The sequence below is a fragment of the Solanum stenotomum genome, chromosome 1 (genome assembly GCF_019186545.1).
Source record: "Solanum stenotomum isolate F172 chromosome 1, ASM1918654v1, whole genome shotgun sequence".
NCBI classification, from domain to species: Eukaryota; Viridiplantae; Streptophyta; class Magnoliopsida; order Solanales; family Solanaceae; genus Solanum; species Solanum stenotomum.
In genome coordinates this window covers 7,722,952-7,742,666 of record NC_064282.1, presented here as the reverse complement: position 1 = coordinate 7,742,666, position 19,715 = coordinate 7,722,952, and the positions used below count along the sequence as shown (strand labels likewise).

Genomic DNA, 19,715 nt, shown 5'->3' with positions numbered 1-19,715 from the left:
ATATATTTACCTTTGAAATACACTATTAAATAGTGCAGGGTAAAATATCCTTCATAAAATTTGGTATCGTAACAACAATTTCGTTTAAAGTTAAAATATTTTTCAGACTTTTTTCCCTGTAAATTAATTTAGATTAGTCCTATTTTTACTTCTTTATTGACTTTTTTTTTCTTTTCATAAAGAGATAAGATCAGTTGAATCAGCAACAGTTAATTAAGACGATCTGAGATCCAAAGCGAAAACCAAAATTAAAAATAAGACAAAAAAGGTGGGACCCATTTTGTTAGGCAACTGAAACGTGTCACGTAGCCTAACGTGCCATGTAAGTAATTTCACGGTGACTACCCTCTGCATTTTCTATATGCCTACTACTCTGTCATCCCCCACCTCGCCTCACTCTGCTTTTTCAACTGAAAAAAACTCTGTTTTTTTTTTCTTGCAGAAATTGAAGAGCAAAAACCGAAGGATCTGATATTTATTTTCTGGATTTTTGTATAGTTAATGGGGTGGTATGAGATCAGCTGACTGTAGAATTTTTATTTGTGAAAAAGTATGAGGATTATGAAAAACCCTAACATTTCTAGCTCGATTAAGGATGGAGATGTGAAGATGGAGGAGGAAGGAAGTGTAAAGAGGAGGGAAAGTGAAAAGCCACCAGAGGATGACTGTTGTCCTATTTGCTTTGGGAATTTCTCCATTCCTTGTAAAACAAACTGTGGTCACTGGTTTTGTGGTACATTTCTAACATCCTTTACTTACTAATACTACTATTACTACTACTGTTTGTTTTTCTTTTCAGAAAATCATTTTATCCATTTTTCCGTCTTTAGTTGAGTAAGGTGGAATGATATAGTAAAGTATATAAGTTATATGTAGATTATGATTTCCTTGTTCCTGGTTTTCCCTTGCTCCGCAGCTAGTTGCATATTGCAGCTGTGGTACTACAGATCAACACTGCGGCGATGCAAGTGTCCAATATGCTGCTGCCTCATAAGCAAATTGGTACCGGAGGCATCGTTACTTGTTCAACAGGAAGAGGATGTTGTCGAGCTACTTAAAAAGATTAGGCGGTACAATCACCTCTACATTAGTGGTGCTTATGGGATTTTTCTTGTAAGGCTGCTATCTTAGAAACTTCATTTCTGCAATGTGATTCTCAGTTGTGCATTTCTTATGTATACCTCTTACATCTTGAGCCTAACTCAACCCTAAAAGCTTGCTTAAGAGGTGAGATTGTCCAAGCCATATTAAAGAGACCACCCATCCCTTAAAGGGCTGGTGTGGGACTCTTCATGCCCATCTCACGCCCAGTAATTTTCATAAAACTCTATTATCATCTCCAGCCAAAGATTTATTGTTTTATAATAGTATCCTAACTAGCTAGTTCCCCTACTGTTTGTGAATGTCGCTTCATTCTTTTATAATATCAACCTCTCTTTGTTTCTTTCCCCTGTTGTATGAATTAATTGCATAATATGGTAGGAACTTGTGTAACATTACCCTAGTTAAGTGGATTTAATTAGATACAAGGAGGTCCTTAGAAATTCTGCTTGAAGTTGGTGCAGATTTAACTATTGTGAGTCGGCAGGAAGAGGTAATAAGCAGTCTGGAAGTGATACGAATAAAAGATTGTCACAGAGTCAACCTTTTAGTCTGATGCCCTTCTTTCTGATGTGGTAGAGTGGCATTTAGCAAAAGGGAGAGATCTGTGATGCGGATAACTCCTATAAACACTTTCTGGTCCCAACTCAAAAAGATATGTAGTACAAGTATGTTGAGTACAAGTGACGCATATCACAAGTATATCTTACCTCTGATGCAAGTTGTTTACTAGCATTGGTGAATAATGTAATCTTTGACTATAAGTTAATATTTGGGTGCTGCGGCCTTGCATTTTGTTCCTCATGAAAGATTGTCGCTGACCTTTCTTCTCAGCCAATTCTTCTATGTGATTTTATGCTTAATTAAATAACGGTAAAACACTATCTAATTTGTTTCGTGAGTGCACTGAGAAGATAATACTACCTGAGCAAAGATTTGAGGTCTTGGAGGAGCTAGCCCTTAAAAGTGAAGTTCTCTGAATGAAAGGACACTTGTGGAGGATTCTTTGATTTGGAAAGTCTCTCTGTGTTACCTTATCTTCTCATATTAATTCATAAGAGAAAAAAAGAATGAATAATATATATTAGAAACCTAGTTCTTATGGAAGTATAATTAGAAGAGCAAGTGTCATTAGTGTTTTTAAAAATAAAAATTGTGTGGGGTGGGTGGGGAGGATACTTGCTTACAGCTTATTTGTTGTCTTTTGAGTTTTGAGCCCTTTATTGCTACCACTGTGCCTATACAACCTAATGGAATTAAGGAAGTTTCACTCTTTATAGAAAGAACTCATTGGTGAAGTGAAGCAGATTGATTGATCTTATTGATTCATTTTAAAACTTCAGAATATATGTTCCTGATATGTCTGATTTATATTTTCTCTTTCTCTCTCCCGCAGAAGGTACTAGCACTGCCACTTTTAACTCGGAGAGTTCTCCGAGCACTGATGGACACTCTGATAGATCCTGATCAAGTTCGGTTAAACTATTACTTGATGCGCATTCTTGCAGTAAGTTTTTTAAAGAGTTAATTGGGAATCTTCCAATAACTTCTGGATTCTTGTTTCAACATTATGTGGGAAAGGATGCATAGTTATGTAAGTGCTGGAGGATCTAGAAAAGTGGCACATTTGAGTTGCCATGTGATCTCGTTGCTTTTTCTTATGATTATGATTTCTCAACAACCTTGCGTTATGAGAGAAAATGATCAATATTCTTTGGAAGTACTCTGTGCTGGGTGAAGCATGGATTCTCATGAAGTACCCTAGGACAATTTTGGTTAAATTCCTCTGTGAAGTTGTTAGTGACATGGAAAATCCGTGGAATATCGCGTACACTGGTAATCTAAGTACTGTACTATGCAAAACCAAAAGACCACTTATCTTATTGAGCATTCCTTTTTGTTTTATGATGTAATTATGCTATAAATCGTCTTTATTGTAAAGTTTGTTTTTCTGATTGTTTATGCTTTAGCTTCTTTCTTCACAATTGGTGCTCTTAAAGTAAATTCTTTATGTTTACTGCAGTTGTTCCTGAGTTGGATCTACTGTAGCTGCGAATTTCAGTTCATTCCTACTGGTATTCTACTTGTCATACTTTATTGAAGAACTAAATTTGTATGGCATGGCATGTATGTTAAGTTTTATGATTATTGCAGCCATTAGACACTGGAGAATTTCATCCTTTTGTAGGGGGCGCTGATTTTAGAATCATTTATACCATTAATATATGGTCATGACAATGCAACTTAATAGAGTAGTCTTTACTGATGAAACAAGAAAGTATATCTCGTAGAATGAGTTGTTTGTTTGGTTTATAGAGAACTGTTCTAATTCACTTCTAGGACTTCCCAGGTTTTGATTCTTCATGCAGCCATGGACAGGATGTTGCTGAATTTTGAACGTAAGCTGATAAATTACTTGTTTGTAGGAGGACTGGGAATCTGGAGGTTGTTTGACATCTGTGCTATTGCCACGGTGGCCATTTTCTATTTGGTTGGCCTATACCATAGATGGGTGCTTCGTCGTCGTGTGAGACAGTTGGCTGTTCTACCAATACATCCTGATTGAAAGCCTATGCCAGCTTACTGGGAAGTCCTTGCTGTGAATATATCTCAATGTTTGTTGCTCAAAAAAAGAGATCCCCTTGCAGAATATTTGGTTGTATGGGAGGTTATTTTAAACCATTTTCTTCTACTCATTTTGTAGGTAGCTAAGAGATCGTAATTCCTCCTCCCACTGATAGGTCATATATATTAGTCTTGAACTCTAATTAACAAAGTGCTTAGTGTGCTTTTGGTACATATTTGAACTTGGTAGGTACTAGAGTATCCCACCAATTAGTAATCCAAGATTGTCAAAGCTCGTAGTCAAGTGAAATCTTCGAGATTTCAGAAGTTTACAACATGATATGTGATTACCTGCTTATTGAGATTGGCACATCCATGGTTAAAGCATCAAGTCTGGGCTATTCTTATAAAATATGCTTTGTTGGATTTATTATTACTCATTTCCTAGTTGCTTAAATTAGCTCAAAAAGGTTGCTTGATTCTCCCCAAAGAAAAAAAGGAAAATGTGCCCTTTCATTATTGAAATAATACGGTAACCCCTTGGGTAATTTTGTTCCCTAGGCAAACTCATAAGTAAATTTTTTGAAATATTCTAGCACAATAATGCGAAAATAATCAAAGAATTTGAAGCTCATATACGGGGTGATTCGACATTTTTAAAGTTGAAATTACAGATCATTTTTACTACTATTTCTCTTAATTGAGATTAACTAAATATCTTTAACCTTAAGACATAACAAATTTTGAAAAACAAATACTAAATTACTTGGCTAATTGATTTTTAACTAGATAACTTAATGAATTACAGTAGTCTTTTTCTTTTTTTTTACGACAAGGGAAACCTACCGCCGTTATCCTTTGAGTGTGCACATGATAAAACCCCCGGTCTTATGCAATAGCTTGCAAATCATATAAGAGAGGTTACCCGCACTAGGCAAGTCCGGTGCGACGAGCTCGACCCAAAAGGCAAATCACTTGCTTTCGCAAGCAAGGAATTTCGAACTTGAGATCTCCAACATGGAAGTCCCAAGTCCAAACCATTGGGTCACCCGAAGGTAAAATTATAGTAGTCTTTGAATTTTAAAATGGGTGGAGAAGACATATAGCTTTGTGATTTATTTGTAGTAAAATTAAAAAAATAATTTACTTTATTTCTGATTTCTCTCACATTTTAAAAAAAATAATAATCTTGAAAGTTTTTTTTAAGACATATTATAAGCTTTTAAGCTGACGCATATGATAAATTTAAAAAAGGAAAAACGTAGAGTATTTGCAATGAACCGTAAAAATGACGTTTCCCGTGAAAGATGTAAAAACAAGAAAAGGATAAGACCAGAAAGGTGATGCTGGAAAGTGTGCGACTAGGATCAAAATTTCCGGCAGGTCATCAATATTTCCGCATATATAAAAACAAACTTTCTAAATAAAAAATTCTTCCATTTCCATTATTTCTGCTATCATGAAGTTCTTCCTCAATAGTATTCCTTTACGAAATCGTCGTCAAAACCCTAACCCAATCCCACCTTCTCCAGCTATGCCTTCTGACTTAGCTTCCGATTCCGGTGATGGACGACAGGAGGAAGCCGCCTCTTCCTCCTCCGCCGCCGTGATGAATTCGGACGAGGAAGATGTGGGATATAAGTCGCCTGAGGAGGAGGTGAGTACGACGTCGTTTTCAGGAACGGAGATAGAGGATGAGCAGGAAGGTAATCGTGAACCGACAGCAGAGGATGAGGACCGTCGGGAGTTGGATGGTGCATCTTCGAAGAGCCTTGTGGTTGTTGAGGCAGAGAATGCGTTTTTGAGGACGGAGAAGCCTCCTACTGATGATTGTTGTCCAATTTGCTTTGGAAATTTTGTCGTTCCTTGCCGAGGTCCCTGTGGCCACTGGTACTGCGGTAAAACATTTAGCTTATCTTAATGTCTCTGGTTCATTTCCATGTTTATTGCGGTTATTATTGTTGTAATAGATCAAGGATAAGATTTGTTTTCCATGAAATTGATTATGTGCTGCTATTTTTGGAAGGAATTGGGGCTATATGGAGCAGATGGATGTTCTTTGCTCTTCTCTGAAATTTCGTTACTACTAGGAAGAGCTAGTGGATAGTGGTCTTATCACACTACATTTAGATTTTGCAACTCGCCTTGGAAATTGACGGTGGAGAATGTGGAAGCACCACATAAAATTATATATATATAGTTGGATTAATTTGTTAAAAAAAGAAGAAAATATAGTTGGAAAGCCAGTTTAATACCATAATTATGTAGGTTCATTAGTAGGCTTTAAACGATGTGCAGCTCATGTCCGAGTCATTTTACTCTATCGCTCTTACCTTTTTCATTAGTTTGGTTGAAATCTGAAATACGTTAGGGTTAAATCCACTATTTTATTTGGAATCCCTTTTTCTGTCAATACCTAGGTTTAGATAGGAGAAGAAAATGATAATGTCATGCAAGTGTAGTTGGAAATTATCCTTCCTATGGCAATTTATTGATTAGGACAATATTTGAATCTCCTTGAGAATTGTTGAGATCTGTTATCTCATAATTTTGCTAATCCTGGTTTCCTATCCTCTTGGAGAGTGAGGTGTCAAGCTTCTCCTGTACTCTTATATATTTGACGTTAATTGTTTGAATGTCCGTAGAGAAAAAGTAATTGCATTCTCAACAAAAGCCATGTCTTGTCTAGTCGACCATCACAGTTATTTGTCTTGAAGTTGTTTCTATCAAGCTTTGCCTCAATACTTTTTTCTTTCAACACATTCTTTACAATTTGGTTTCTACATGTGCAGGAGGTTGCATTTTGCAGTATTGGAACTACGGTGCTGCACTTCAGCCTTGTAACTGCCCCATGTGTTCGAGGAAGCTTACTGATTTGACACCTGAGGCATCATTGTATAGTCAGCAGGATGCAGAAGTAATTGAGGTTTTGAAAAAAGTTCGAAAGTATAATCGCCTTTTTATAGGTGGCACTTATGGCCTCATGCTGGTGCGTTAGACTCGTATGTTATTCTATCATATGTTAGATTGCGTAGATGGGATTATCCTTTATATTTTAAGCACAGATTGAACCATCTGTTTGGACCTTGTGTCTCCTATGTTTTTAGTTAGGATTTATTTGTGCATCTTTGGTTCTTTCAAGCTCAAAGCAGAATATCTTCTTGTTTAATCCATTAATTTCGAGCTCAAGATCATGTGCTTTGAAAGAAAAGGTCATTAATATTCTTGAGATAACGTCTTGAATATGTAAGCTTCATGAATTCAGCAAGAAATTATACAAATTGTGAAATCAGACAATGTTTGTCGTATGAGTTGAATTGATCTGATTTGTGGTGACTGCTTACGGGTAGTCCTCTTGCCTTCCTACCTATGGTTTGTTAAACAAAGCTAGTTGAACCTAACAAGTATAATACACATATCGTGTGTCTTATATTTTGCGGGTTTGTTGCTTAAGCTATCCTCTTGCCTATCTATGGTTTGTAAAAATAATAAGTTAGTTGCACCTAATTTTTACATCAACCTAATAAATACATGCAATACATAACGTGTGTCTTTATTTAAATTGTTCTCTCTTGAATAATAGCAGAGAAATATTTTCAGTGGTTTCTAATCCTTCACTTTGTGAGACATAATTACTGGCTTACCATTAAGTAATAGCAGAGCACCACATTTTCTTTATTTTTGCCCTTCTCTTTCTATTTTCTGCAGAAGGTGCTTGGACTGCCCTTTTACGTGAAGAGAGTGTTTAATGAAATGATGAATCCTGACAGGCCTGGTGCTCATTTGAACAAATTGCGTATTTTTGCTGTAAGTTCGTCTTGACAGCTTAATGCAATGACTGCTACATTGCTACTTTAATCAGCTATCTGTAGTATTTGGTTTTATGGCTCTACAGCCTCAATATTCTCCCTCAATTAGTTCCAAAGCGAACAACAAATTCTCATTATTTATCAGTTTTCTGGCCTTAAATTGTTGTTAAGGTTTCTTTCTGATTTGCTATCTTTATCTACCTTGTCATTCTATTCTTTATTATTTTTAGTAACATCATTTCTTGAACTTATCCGCTGAAGCAGATAATTTCTTGCAGATGTTCCTGGGACTCCTTTACACATTCAGCCCCTTTGATTTTCTCAGAATAGGTACACACATCTGCTAGTTGAACTTGATGGGTGTAGATTTTGAAGAATAATAATTGGGCAATTTTGTTGTAAGATTGGTCTGTTAATACAAGTATATAAACTATGAATCTCTATGTTGCATTACAGGGACTGAAAGGTAAACAGAAACTGAGAAAATCCATTTTTTGGCTGTCTTCACTATTAGACCTCTATTTATTGCTGTGAGAGCTCTTCTTTTCTCACCCTTCCTGCATGCTGGAGTGCTATTGGGTAGTTTTGGTGGTGAAGAACTCAAGATGCATTTCTCTTTGCATTGACCTTTTTTTTATTGCCATCTCACTGCAGGCCGTCAAAATGTCATTGATGTGTTTGATTATTCTGCCATTGCACTATCCTCAGTGTTATATTTGGTTGGGCTGTATCTTCGACGAAGGCGTTTCCACCATGTTAGGGAAATGGCTGAGGCTGATTTTGCTGGTCATTGACAGCTGCCGGCTGGTGAAGCAGATATTTGTCGTCAACTCACTGTGGAGCTTGAAGATTTTGGATTTATAAGGATCTTCCTCTGCTTTTGTGGTTGTGCGCTTTTGCAGAGTTTGAGATGGTCTTGCCTTATGATGCAGTTCGCTTACATTTACCTGCCAGTCTGTATAGAATGTAGTGTTATGATGTATATACTCATTTAGTTGATCGCTTTTCCACTTCCGTCATATATTCTTGAATCTGAATGGAATATAGTCTCATTAGAAAACTACCGGCTTGTTGTACTAATGATGAGTCTATTACCTTACCTTGAACAAGACCTATTCTACAGGCTCTTGCTATTATGTTGTGTCCTTAAGTTTAAGGAGTTTGTCTTCTTGCCAACTTCTGTTTTCTTTATATTACTGCCGCTATCTTTTCAAGCTCTAGCTATATGCAAATTACCCCTTCGCCATTGTGGAGGGAGGGATCTGGTATCACTAGGGTTTATTTACTTCTTTGTGTGATCCATAGCTTGTAATGAGACGTTAAAGCTACTGAACATGATAGCAACTTTTTTACATTAACTGATCCTCATATTCTAATATACATTAACTAACATATGCCTACTGAAATAGCTTTAGAAAAAATCACGAAGAAAATCAAATGAGGAGAAAGGTGAAATACGATACACCGCCAGATGGAACAGAGGGTTGCACTAATATGTCCGAGTCAAACTTCATGCACACCTCGACATTACAACATCTGATGTTTTTGTATTAGTTGAAAAGGCAACACATAATAAGCAGAGTGAATGGATCATTCCAAATGTTATCTTCGGAGCATCTGTGAGAACACAGGAAGCTATGGAAGAATAACACCAATTTAATAACAGTTGGTGTTTCTGGATTAGGCTCCTGTTGTAGTAGTGCATCACAGATTCACAGTACAGATTTTTTCATCCAATCTGCATTCAAATTATTTCTCAAACTTAAAATGTATATACATACAAGCAAGCATAAGTTGACCCTTATTTCAGCAAATATCTACATTTTCTAGGTTTCCAGTCACATTACTACAGTAACAATAACCTTCAATCTAGGGTGACTGAGATTCACAGCTAGATAATACAGAATAATAACTACATGCCCTGATATATACAAAAGAATGTTAAATACCTTCACATATTATCTACTAACTGTGCATACCAAGGACCATGAACATTCACTGTCACATGTGCTGCCATAACCAATACAGAGGTGGCATCCGCAATCTCATCAATTAGAACAGTTGCTCCCACCTGCCGTAGAGCAGCTTCAGCCAATTCTCTTCCTTGTCTTCCAGTTCCCCCAAGTACAACTCCCCTTCCAGCCAAATATATTGCCCGGGCTACATGCACAAAAATAGCATCCCCAGCTTGCAGGCTCTTGGATAACATCCTTGCTATGATCTCCTTGATCTGCTGAAGCTTCATCTCATCAGTACCATTGTCGCCATGCTCCAAAGGTTTGACAAGTGTCGAGATGATCTCTTGAATACCAGCTTCATTGTTGGAGTCAAGGAGCTCAGAAAGAGCTTTGGCACTTCCTCGAACAATTTTATCCATATCTGCTGCACTTAATACCATTTGCATACTCTGAAGAACCTGTCTTTGGACTAGAATGCTGCAGAATCATAATCAAGTCAATAAGTAGATCATCAAAGGGCAAGTAAGATATCAAAATAAGAGCATTTCTCATGTCAGAACCTCTGTACTTTCCTTCCCAGAGAGGGAGAGGGGAATGATATAGAGTAACAGTTACCTGGTAGCTATTACGATGATCTTTTGGATTTTTGCCTGAGTAGCCCTTAGTCTAAAAAAGTTCAGCTGCAGAGTTTCAGGCAATCCTTCTTGCGTCAGACCAGATACTGCATTTACCAACTTTAACAATCCCAGCCTCACCAATAAATCAACCTTGTCACCCGTGCATTCTTGGCATTCATCTACAGCTTCTGAAAAGAAGAGACAGAGTCTAATAAGGTAAAAGATGCAGGAATTCTAGGCAGCTGAATGCTCCAAATTGATCTGATGCAGTTTGGAATTTAAAGAGGTAAAGCAAGGGGCTGACTCTGAGGTAACCAACCTGTAGAGGTCAAAGGTGAAGCATGGTTCTTATTCATTTTAACTGAAAAGCTTCCTCCAGTTCTAAGGGTGGCGGAAGGAAGGAAACGATCTTGTCCACTTGTCAGGCTGGATAGAGCCTCCTTGTGTTCATTAAATTCCTGGTCCATGGAATCTTTGACAGATAAAAGCCACTGCCATGTCAAGGGTAAGGTGGTCATAGCCATAGAAGGAAGACCATAACGCTTGGTGAAAGCTTTCCTCAAATAATCTAAAGCTCCAGGTCCCTTGAGAATTGGTTCCAAGATTCTAATCCTTGCCTTGCTTATTTCTTGTTTCAGCAGCTGCACAAAAAAAAGAGGGAATGTCAGACACCTTATACTGGGTTAAGAAAAATACTGAGATAGCAGAATTGGAAGCACAAAAATCCTCAAAGATATAGCTGACGGAAAATTTCTAGTCTATAGACTTGTTTGTTAAGCAATGTGGTACAACAATTATGTTTCAAGATCAATTCAAACACCAGAACACCCTGTATCAGAATAGAATATACTTGCATCCAAGACACTTTCTTTGGAATGTGAAATAGGTCCTATTCTAGACCTACATAAATGCTATAATTCTATCGTCTTACAGATGATTTGTGCTCCCCTGATTCTGCAGCATGCATAGAAAGAGATGGGAGGAAGAGGAGAGAAAGAGATACCAAGAAAATAAAACGTCTGTATATATCTATAGTACTACCAATATCAATCCCTGGTCCTCTAACGGTACTTTGAAACAATACTCTCTTGCTGAACTATCCACAAAGTTAGTCTATAGTCTATAGATGTGATGTTTAAACCAAGGAAAGAATGAAAGATGTTCAGAAATTTATTTACCTGCATCTCTTCCAGTACAAAACGCAAACCCCTAACTAGTGCCAGGATAAATGAATTCTCTGACCCATCCATACATATATCAGCTAGTTCTCCAAATAACTTTTGACAATTTGCTTTTAGCTCATCCTCCTTAGCTGGAGAGGATAGTTTCTGCAAAGTGACCAATGTGAAATCCATGATCTTGTGAAGATAATCCATGTCGAGTTTGCCTGAGATCAACAACTAAAAAAGGAAGGCAAATTGTTAGATGGATAAAGAACTTACTAGTATCATAAGGTAAAAAGAAGCAGACACATGACCTTAATGATCAGGGAGGTACCTGAGAGAGAATGTCTATATCTATAGCTTCACTAATCTCTTGTCTCCAGCTCTGAGGAGCCAAACTACAAAGTTCATCTCTTGCTTCTCTCATTAGATCAACAACTCGATTGTATCTATTTTCATCCTTTTTCATGGATTCCATGACACTATCCCAGAAAGCCTTCTCCATCGTTTCTCTAACTTTGTCCTGTAAGGTCATCAGGGCAGAACAAATCAATAAAAGTTTCTGCTGTCCCTTCCAAACCAAATGTGCTATGGTTTAGTAAATCAAGATGTAAGAATGCACCTACCTTAATACTATTATCGTATTTATCAGCAACTTTTGAAGACTCAGCAAATTCAAGACGCTGACCATGAAGTGACTCGTTCACAATTAATTCATTCTCCATTACCAATCCCTCATCAGTATGGGATGACTGCAAGCTGTTATTGGCAGAAGAACCGACTTTTGAAGGTAGTTCATCCCTAAATAAGGAGCGCACCACATGGTTTGGCTTCTGATCACTCACCTCAAGCAAATTCCCTCCTTTATTTGAACCCCCAAGAGAAGAAGAGGCACCTGCGAGAGCAATTGGGCTTGGAGATACTGACTGCATAATTGGAGAGCCCACAGGACTTCCATTTTCTTTAGCTTCAAAGTATTTGTTTCGTGCGTCAGAAATTGCATTATCCATCCGTTCAATACCAGCACCTCCACTAATATTAAGCACTTTTTCTCTTAGAAGTCTCTGATCTTCAATCACCTACATGACAGGAATGATGTCTCAAAAATTATGCTCGCTAAGAATGAATCTTTTTGATAGAAGCAACATTTTCTGAACCAAGAAAGCTAATATAAGGAATCTAAAGATACTGAAGGAATGACAACTTCTTCAAGCAAGAAAAAATAAAATCTAGGGGTTAAAAACCTGTTTCTGGATAGCCTTCAGATCATGAGTAAGAGCACCACCATCTCCTTCAGCAGTGATCCGGCATTTTTGAATCATGGAGAGTTCAAGCTGGCAAGCAGCTCTAACCAAATCCTCCTCTAAAGACTGGGCATCTTTAACCTTCCACACCACAAAGCTATTCAAGTAAGAGCACCATGCTGAATCAAACTCTGTGAGCTGCGACTTGAAGGTCCTGCGCCTTGCCAATCCGCAATCAGTATCCCCATCGGAAGTCTGGATGGAGCCATTCAATATTATCCTTGCCAGCAGTTCAAACTCTCTGACAAATTTTTCAGCAGATTTGGCCAGGGCAATCTCACGCTCCCCTTTACCACTGAACACTGCATCAGGGTGACCTAGAATCATATATGCACACAGCACGATTCGAACTGGATACCTCAACAACTTGACTGGAGTTTTGGCTGCTGGTAAGTTGGATACTGTTTTTTTTGCCCCACCACTGCGCAGAGATCTCCTTGGTGTAGCCTTCTTTTTGGGTGTAGCTACTCGGTTGAGAAGATGATCAATATCGCCCCAACCAATGGTACTTGTGGCACTGTCAACATCACGCAACAATTTGAAGCGAAGCTCAAGCCGATCGAGCAAGCCTTTCGCTCTCTGTAGTGTATTAGGTGATTCAATCTTCATTGCTAGCTGCTCAAATGGCATTACCTTAACTGCATTCTCGTTAATACTCAGCATAGTATAAGCTTTTGCAAGATGGAAGGTCGTCTTTCCCCGTGTAAGGAACTGCTTCCAACACCTGGAAAAGGATACTTACAAGATATCATCACCTCCGTACATCTTATCGACAGTATTTCATGCAACTACGAAAATGAGCTCAGTTATATCAAGACAATTTGCATAACGAAAGAGAGTTTGCTCCCTTACCTTGCTAATTTCCTTGAAAGCAGGTCAGCCTGGTCATGTATCTCGTCATAACTGTCACAAAAGGAATTATGTGCTTTACCTCTCTGCATCAAGTATTCTTCTCTTTGTCTCTTTGCCTGTTCATTGTCAGGTGGCAAAGTGACAGAAAGTGTCACATTATACAGAGGACATAATCATTAAAATTTATTTAACTTGAATCAAGTAAATATGTTGTTACCCTTTGCAGCTTGTCTTCTATTTTAATTTGCATTTCCCTTCTTTTGACCTCTTCCTGGTGAGAAATGGACTTCACAACATTCCGAACTTGCATGACTCTAGCACATGCCCTCCTCTTTTCAGCTTCTAGCAATCCCATCCTCTTCTTCTCAGCAGCTGCACGCTTTTGACAAATTGCGGCACGCACTCGCTCTTTATACTTGCTCTCACGAGCCATTCGGCGGAGTAATGATTGAGATGTCCTCTCCCTCAGTGTGGCCCTCCTTAGGCGATTAGCTTTTAGGAGAAGCATTCTGTTTACCTCAGCCTGCTGTACACGCAACTCAACCTTTGTACCCAGTTCAGCTCGTTCCTGTCTGAAGCGCATTTCTGCTCCAGTTTTAGCTGCCTGCCTCAACTCATCTAATTTTGCCAGACGCAACTTAGCCTGTGCTAGAATGCTCATCCTGCAAATAAAGAGAAATTAGAAGTCAAAATTAATGGAATGGCTTGCAAAGTCACACAGAATAAATTTTACTCATTGTATTGTGAAAGATTAATATTTAACAGCATGACATGAACAATCATACAGTTCACGAAGTCCATCCGTTCTTTAACTCTACTAGTCATAAAAATCAGGCAAACAATAGAGATTATGCGCATACATCAGATCAAAGTAACATTTTTCCCCTGGTTTTGCTTTTCATCTCTTTTTTTCTTTTCTTCAGGCAAGTGTACTTGAGTATGGGATGCGTTTGTGTTCCATTTGAAAGGATCTTCAATGTAGACCATATTGGTTAAATGCACTAGCAGAAGTGTATGAATTCCAGAAACAAGATTCTTTAGGTCAAGTAGTTTGCTTTAAAAGAAGAAGACTATTAGTACACATGGAGATATAAACAAGCTCAAGCAGATATTCTTTAACGATCAACAGAAAAGACAAAGCTTAAGTAGTGAACATCCACAGTGATTCAACCAAAAAAAAAAAATCTCAAAGCCGGTCGGAGAGGAGGGGATCATGAATGAAATACAGTGAACAATAAAAGAACAGGAAAATGATACTTTGAACGACTAGCAAACAAAGAGAACATAATTCTGTTACATGTCAGCCCCACAATTGCTATAATAACAAACTGAAAAAGGTTTATAGAGAAAGGCAAAAGACTACCAAACGTGATAATTTAGAGTGGTCTACATAATTATGATGAATCACATGGCTGACAATTCTATAGTTTTCAATGAGAACCCCTGAGCACTGTCAAAAGTGCCCCCTCTGTAAAACAAGGTAATATTAAAAAAATGTGTAGATGCACAAATACGTACAAGTAAGATTTCAGCAGAAAGTTTTACTCAGAACAAATATCACAATAAGTATAGATTCAGGGACAAAACTATACAAGAAAAAATATTTACCTTTTCTCCTCAGCAGCCTGAAGTTTAGCCTCAAGACGCTGTCCAAGATCTTCTCCATGAGTTGGAGACTGTGAGGGGCTTCTGGGCTTTGGTCTTGCTTTACTTGATAGATACTCATAGAATTTCTGCTCGATACCAAATTGCAAGCTTTAATTGAATGATTATCCAAATATATATCAAGAAATAGCATGACAGAAAAATCATTATGCAACTTTTTCATCTTTATGCTTCCTGCTAATGAAAAACCTTCTAGGACCCCAACAAATAAAGAAATTAACCAGGAATTAGCATATGAATTAACTAAAAAAAGTAGTTAAATATGTAAAGGCAAATAGGGAACATATATTAGTAAAATATAAAGGTAGCAGTGGAACTATGGATCATCAATATTGTATTTTGAAGAAAACATCTGAACGTAACTTTTTATTCACAACAGATACAGGATTGAGTTTTTAGTCGATTGCTTGATTGAATATATTTTATAAGAAGGGATGAACAAAAACCAGAAAATGGTCTTTTTCTTCGTCACCTAACAACAAACTGTAACACAAAGGAAAGAATCGCACACCTCTACCAAACACAACAAACAACCGTACGAACGAGAGGAAATTTTACAACAAAGGGAAAGCTATTTCACTACATAAAAAAATATATACTTGATCAAAACCAGGACTTTGAACAAAACTGATCCTACAAGTAATAAGAATATCTGAAAGCTAATCATCATGCACTTTACTAATAATTCCAAAAACAACAACGACATGTTCAAATTGGAAAATAAATCACTATAACAGTTAACTAAAAACATGGAAGTAGAAGCAAAAAGAGAATCAATTTTAATTCCGTGTAATTCCTTAAAATAGAAAGATAAAAAAATAATTATCGACTGTCTACAGCTTATCGGAAAAAGTTATAGACCTGTCGACGAAGATCGGCGCCACGAAGCTTAGCCTCAATTTCTTCAGCAGTAGGAGAAGAAGTTTTAGGCTCCGATAACTTTTGAAGAAGCCTAGGTGGAACCCTCGGCGGCGACCATATCGTTTCTCCGTCATCACTCGCCGGAATTTCAATCGCTATTCCACCTATCTTCCCTCTTTCCGGCGACTCCACTTCCATCTCTATTTCCCAAATAAAAATAAACAAATCAAATCTCCAAATAACCAAACGATCAAATCACTTCTCGAAACTTGAACTTTGATCTATGAATATTACAATAATTATTACAACGATGAATATTTAAACCTTTTTTTTAAAGAGAAATTGAAATTTGAATTTCTGGAAAAGTCCCGATGATTTTGTGAAGGAGAGAGAGAGAGAGAGTTTTTTTATTTTTTGTAAAATGTAATTTGGGAGCTTTTTGTTGATTTGCTTTTTCTATTTATAAAAAAGAAAAGCAAAATATAATGGAATCGCTTTTGTGTGTCAAATGTGTAAGTGCGTGTTAATTGTTAAATGAAGGAAAGGCGTGTTGGAATATTAGAGGATTTCTTATCCTGAAAGACTGACACGTCATTATTTTGTCCCACAACGGTACTCCGTCCTGAAGGTATGGGTCTTTCTTGGTATTTTACAGTTTTAACCCTCCTCGTTCATTTTTTAACGTTTTGCTCACGTCACTGCTTATGTTTCTACTTTACCGTATTTTCTTTTCTTTTTTTTTTCCATTTTTCATAGTAAGATTAATTCGAAGTCATTTGGGCATCATTCAAGAATGTAGCTTTTTATAAAGGATTTTTTTATATTAAAGATTCATAGTCAAGATTAGTTAAAAGAGTAGGGGTCATTTAGTGTGATAGATAAAGAAGATTTAATTCTGAGATAATTTTTGAGTGACCTTTAATATCATTATTCATGCAATATATTTATCCATTTATTACGTGAATACGCATTCAATCAACACATAAGTTCTACTTTACTGTTTCATTTTATTGAATTCTTATATTAATAATATTTTATTTAGTTTTAGTAAATAAAGATAAATTTATTGTTTGTTCTTAATATTAATTAATTAAATTTAAATAATTACATATATATTAGTATTTTAATTTAAATTTGCAAATATAGCTAATAATATGATTTTAGTAAAATAATTGCTTAATTAATAGTTTTTTTTACGGGAAGTGTTGGACAAAGTAAAATTAAACGGGGGAGAGTATGATCATATCGTATTTTAATCTGTTTTAAAAGGATATTAACGTCTTTATATATTCAGTATTTTTTTTAGATATTTTGATTTAATTATTCTTGACGACTTATTGGATACTTAATGCTAGTAAAATACTTTATTTATGGGTGATTAAGATGACCCAGCGAAAGTCTCATTAATATTTTGTTTTTAAAGTGAAGGCATAGTAATGGTATCTTTTATATAATAAAATAATAATAATAATAATAATAATAATAATACTTGGCTTATTATGATAGACTATTTTTTTAATTTTGAAATTCTATAGTCAGAGATAATTTATTTGCTGGATTTCCTGATTAATAGATAAATAATAATAAAATATGTCATCTATTTTTCTTTAATCATACGGATCAAAAAATCTTAAATATTTTCTAATTGAGATTGATATATATAATTAAATGAGATGACATTTTTTATATGTTTAATCTAATTACTTACTTAAAAGACAATTGAGAATACATACAAAAAAGATTAAAATTTAAACATATCTACTAAGAACACTTTATCATATATTCAGTTATTCAGTAAAGAAAATTATAATTTAAATATTTAAATAATTTTTTGATTACTTTAAAAAATTATATTAGAATAATTAGAAATATAATTTATCGATGTCATGACAAATGCATGTCTTACCAATAAAAATTGTGATAAAATGAAACTCCTTCAATCAAATGAATTCAAATCTCCAGACTACGGAGTCACCTTTTATGATTCTCCCATATGAATAACTAGACATCGGAGCCCGTGCTAGCACGGGCCCAATATGTATCATTTTTTGTTTCAATTTATGTGATAAAGACAAAATTAAAGAGTTAATCAAATTTTAATATTAATTTAAAATAGTTTAAATTTTAAATTATTGTTAACTATGGTAAAAAAAATTTTATGTCTTTTAACATTCTAAATTGCTAATTATTGTTGTATGATTTATAATATCTTTTACGCAATTTTGAAATAATAAAGGTTATTTCTTCTTTCTCAATTTATGTGGTACTAATAAAAATTCGAGATTCAATCAAATTTTTTTGTCTTTAAAATATTCTATTGTTAATTACTGTAAATTATTGTACTTTCTAAGTAATTTTCAAATAATATATATTATTTCATTTGCCCAATTTATGTGTCAGCGATAAAATTCGAAGAGTTAATCAGATCTTTGACATATTTTTATATCTTTTGAATATTTAAGTAAATAATTATTGTAATTTATAATATTTTATACAATTATTTAAAAAAAATTGAACAACAAACAAAACGAATTCATCATAGAAAAATTACCAAAGCATCCTTGAATACATCAATAATGAGTCCCACTTATTGTTTTAAAAAATATGCATATTGGGAGGATAATTTTGTCCAAAGTGGAAATAAAATAAGTATAAAGCATTAAAGTCTTTTAAAAATTTAAATTGCTAATTCATATTGTATGATTTGTAATACTTTTACGCCATTTTCAAATAATAGAGGTCATTTCTTTTTTTTTTTTTCAATTTATGTAGTACTAAAAATTTTTTGAGATTCAATCAATTTTTTTTGTCTTTGAAATATTTCTAGTTGTTAATTACTTTAATTTATAATACTTTCTAAGAAATTTTCAAATAATATATATTATTTCATTTGTCCCAATTTATGTGTCACCGGTAAAATTTGAAGAGTCAATCAGATCTTTTATATATTTGTATATCTTTTAAATATTTAAGTAATTAATTATCGTGATTCATAATATTTTATACAATTATTTAGTATAGTAAGATAAATTTAAAAGAAACAAACAAAATGAATTCATCATAGGAAATTACCAAAGCATCCTTCAATACATCAATAATGGGTCCGACTTTTTGTTTTTAAGAAATTGCACATTCGAAGGATATTTTTGTCCAAAGTGGAAATATTGTGTAAAAAATGCGTATTTATTGTGATTTTGAATGTTTTGTGGGGTAATAGGACGCACACAAAGTTAAGGTATCTTTTTGAAAATTTGGGACAACTTCAAGTATCACTTAATGTTTTTTCTGAAAATTTAATTTACTTTCATAAACTACGTGTCAGATCAATATCAGATTAACAAATTTAAAAGGAATGAGTAATAAATAGCTCATACAATGACATATTTATTATTTAAAAGAAGTACTCTTTTTGGTTGAAAGTTAACAAGATAATTACAATGTAACTAAATACTATAAAAATCTTTGTATTGTGGCTTATTATATATATAGATATAGATATATAGATAAGTGTGATTTGGTAAACGTCCTTTTCTTTAAATACTTTATTTATTTGCTTGTTTTAGTCTTTTCTTGTTCGAGATGAATTTGACCCATGTGATGAGTTTCTCCACTTTTTCCGCCTTTAGTTTTTACCTTCTAATTTTTGTTTGTTTCTTTCTTTTTTATTGTAAAATGTAATTTTATAATCATACTCCTTGCCTCAACATTTTTACAAAGTCAATGACCACATGTGAGAGGCTAGCTATATATATTGTAATTTTTATAGTTAAGGTGATATAATAATCTCACGTCCATTTTTACTTCATCACAATTTCTTTTT

The 19,715-nt window shown here is 35.1% G+C and overlaps 3 protein-coding genes across 6 annotated transcripts; 2 read left to right on the top strand and 1 right to left on the bottom strand.

The window, feature by feature from the left end:
- Positions 1-372: 372 nt before the first annotated feature.
- On the top strand, positions 373-3,898 carry LOC125853301 (uncharacterized). Of its 2 annotated transcripts, none has more exons than XM_049532970.1 (5): positions 373-733; positions 917-1,113; positions 2,501-2,608; positions 3,125-3,176; positions 3,528-3,898. In XM_049532970.1, the coding sequence occupies exons 1-5, from the start codon at positions 553-555 to the stop codon at positions 3,665-3,667; spliced, it is 678 nt and encodes a 225-aa protein (XP_049388927.1). In that variant the 5' UTR covers positions 373-552; the 3' UTR covers positions 3,668-3,898. The 2 variants fall into 2 exon arrangements, with proteins under 2 accessions (XP_049388927.1, XP_049388928.1); XM_049532971.1 differs by having other exon boundaries at positions 374-733; positions 2,498-2,608.
- Positions 3,899-5,008: 1,110 nt separating this feature from the next.
- LOC125853721 (uncharacterized) lies at positions 5,009-8,646 on the top strand. Of its 3 annotated transcripts, none has more exons than XM_049533457.1 (5): positions 5,014-5,564; positions 6,459-6,655; positions 7,375-7,473; positions 7,740-7,805; positions 8,130-8,300. In XM_049533457.1, the coding sequence occupies exons 1-4, from the start codon at positions 5,126-5,128 to the stop codon at positions 7,803-7,805; spliced, it is 801 nt and encodes a 266-aa protein (XP_049389414.1). In that variant the 5' UTR covers positions 5,014-5,125; the 3' UTR covers positions 8,130-8,300. The 3 variants fall into 3 exon arrangements, with proteins under 3 accessions (XP_049389412.1, XP_049389414.1, XP_049389413.1); XM_049533456.1 differs by having other exon boundaries at positions 5,022-5,564; positions 7,754-7,805; positions 8,130-8,646; XM_049533455.1 differs by lacking the exon at positions 7,740-7,805 and having other exon boundaries at positions 5,009-5,564; positions 8,130-8,646.
- A 158-nt stretch (positions 8,647-8,804) lies between these two features.
- Positions 8,805-16,320, bottom strand: LOC125853720 (uncharacterized). The gene is made up of 11 exons (XM_049533454.1): positions 15,896-16,320; positions 14,978-15,102; positions 13,587-14,031; positions 13,370-13,485; positions 12,458-13,241; positions 11,840-12,292; positions 11,548-11,736; positions 11,229-11,450; positions 10,370-10,691; positions 10,049-10,238; positions 8,805-9,910 (listed from the first exon to the last, which is right to left on the bottom strand). The coding sequence occupies exons 1-11, from the start codon at positions 16,091-16,093 to the stop codon at positions 9,427-9,429; spliced, it is 3,528 nt and encodes a 1,175-aa protein (XP_049389411.1). The 5' UTR covers positions 16,094-16,320; the 3' UTR covers positions 8,805-9,426.
- Positions 16,321-19,715: the final 3,395 nt, after the last annotated feature.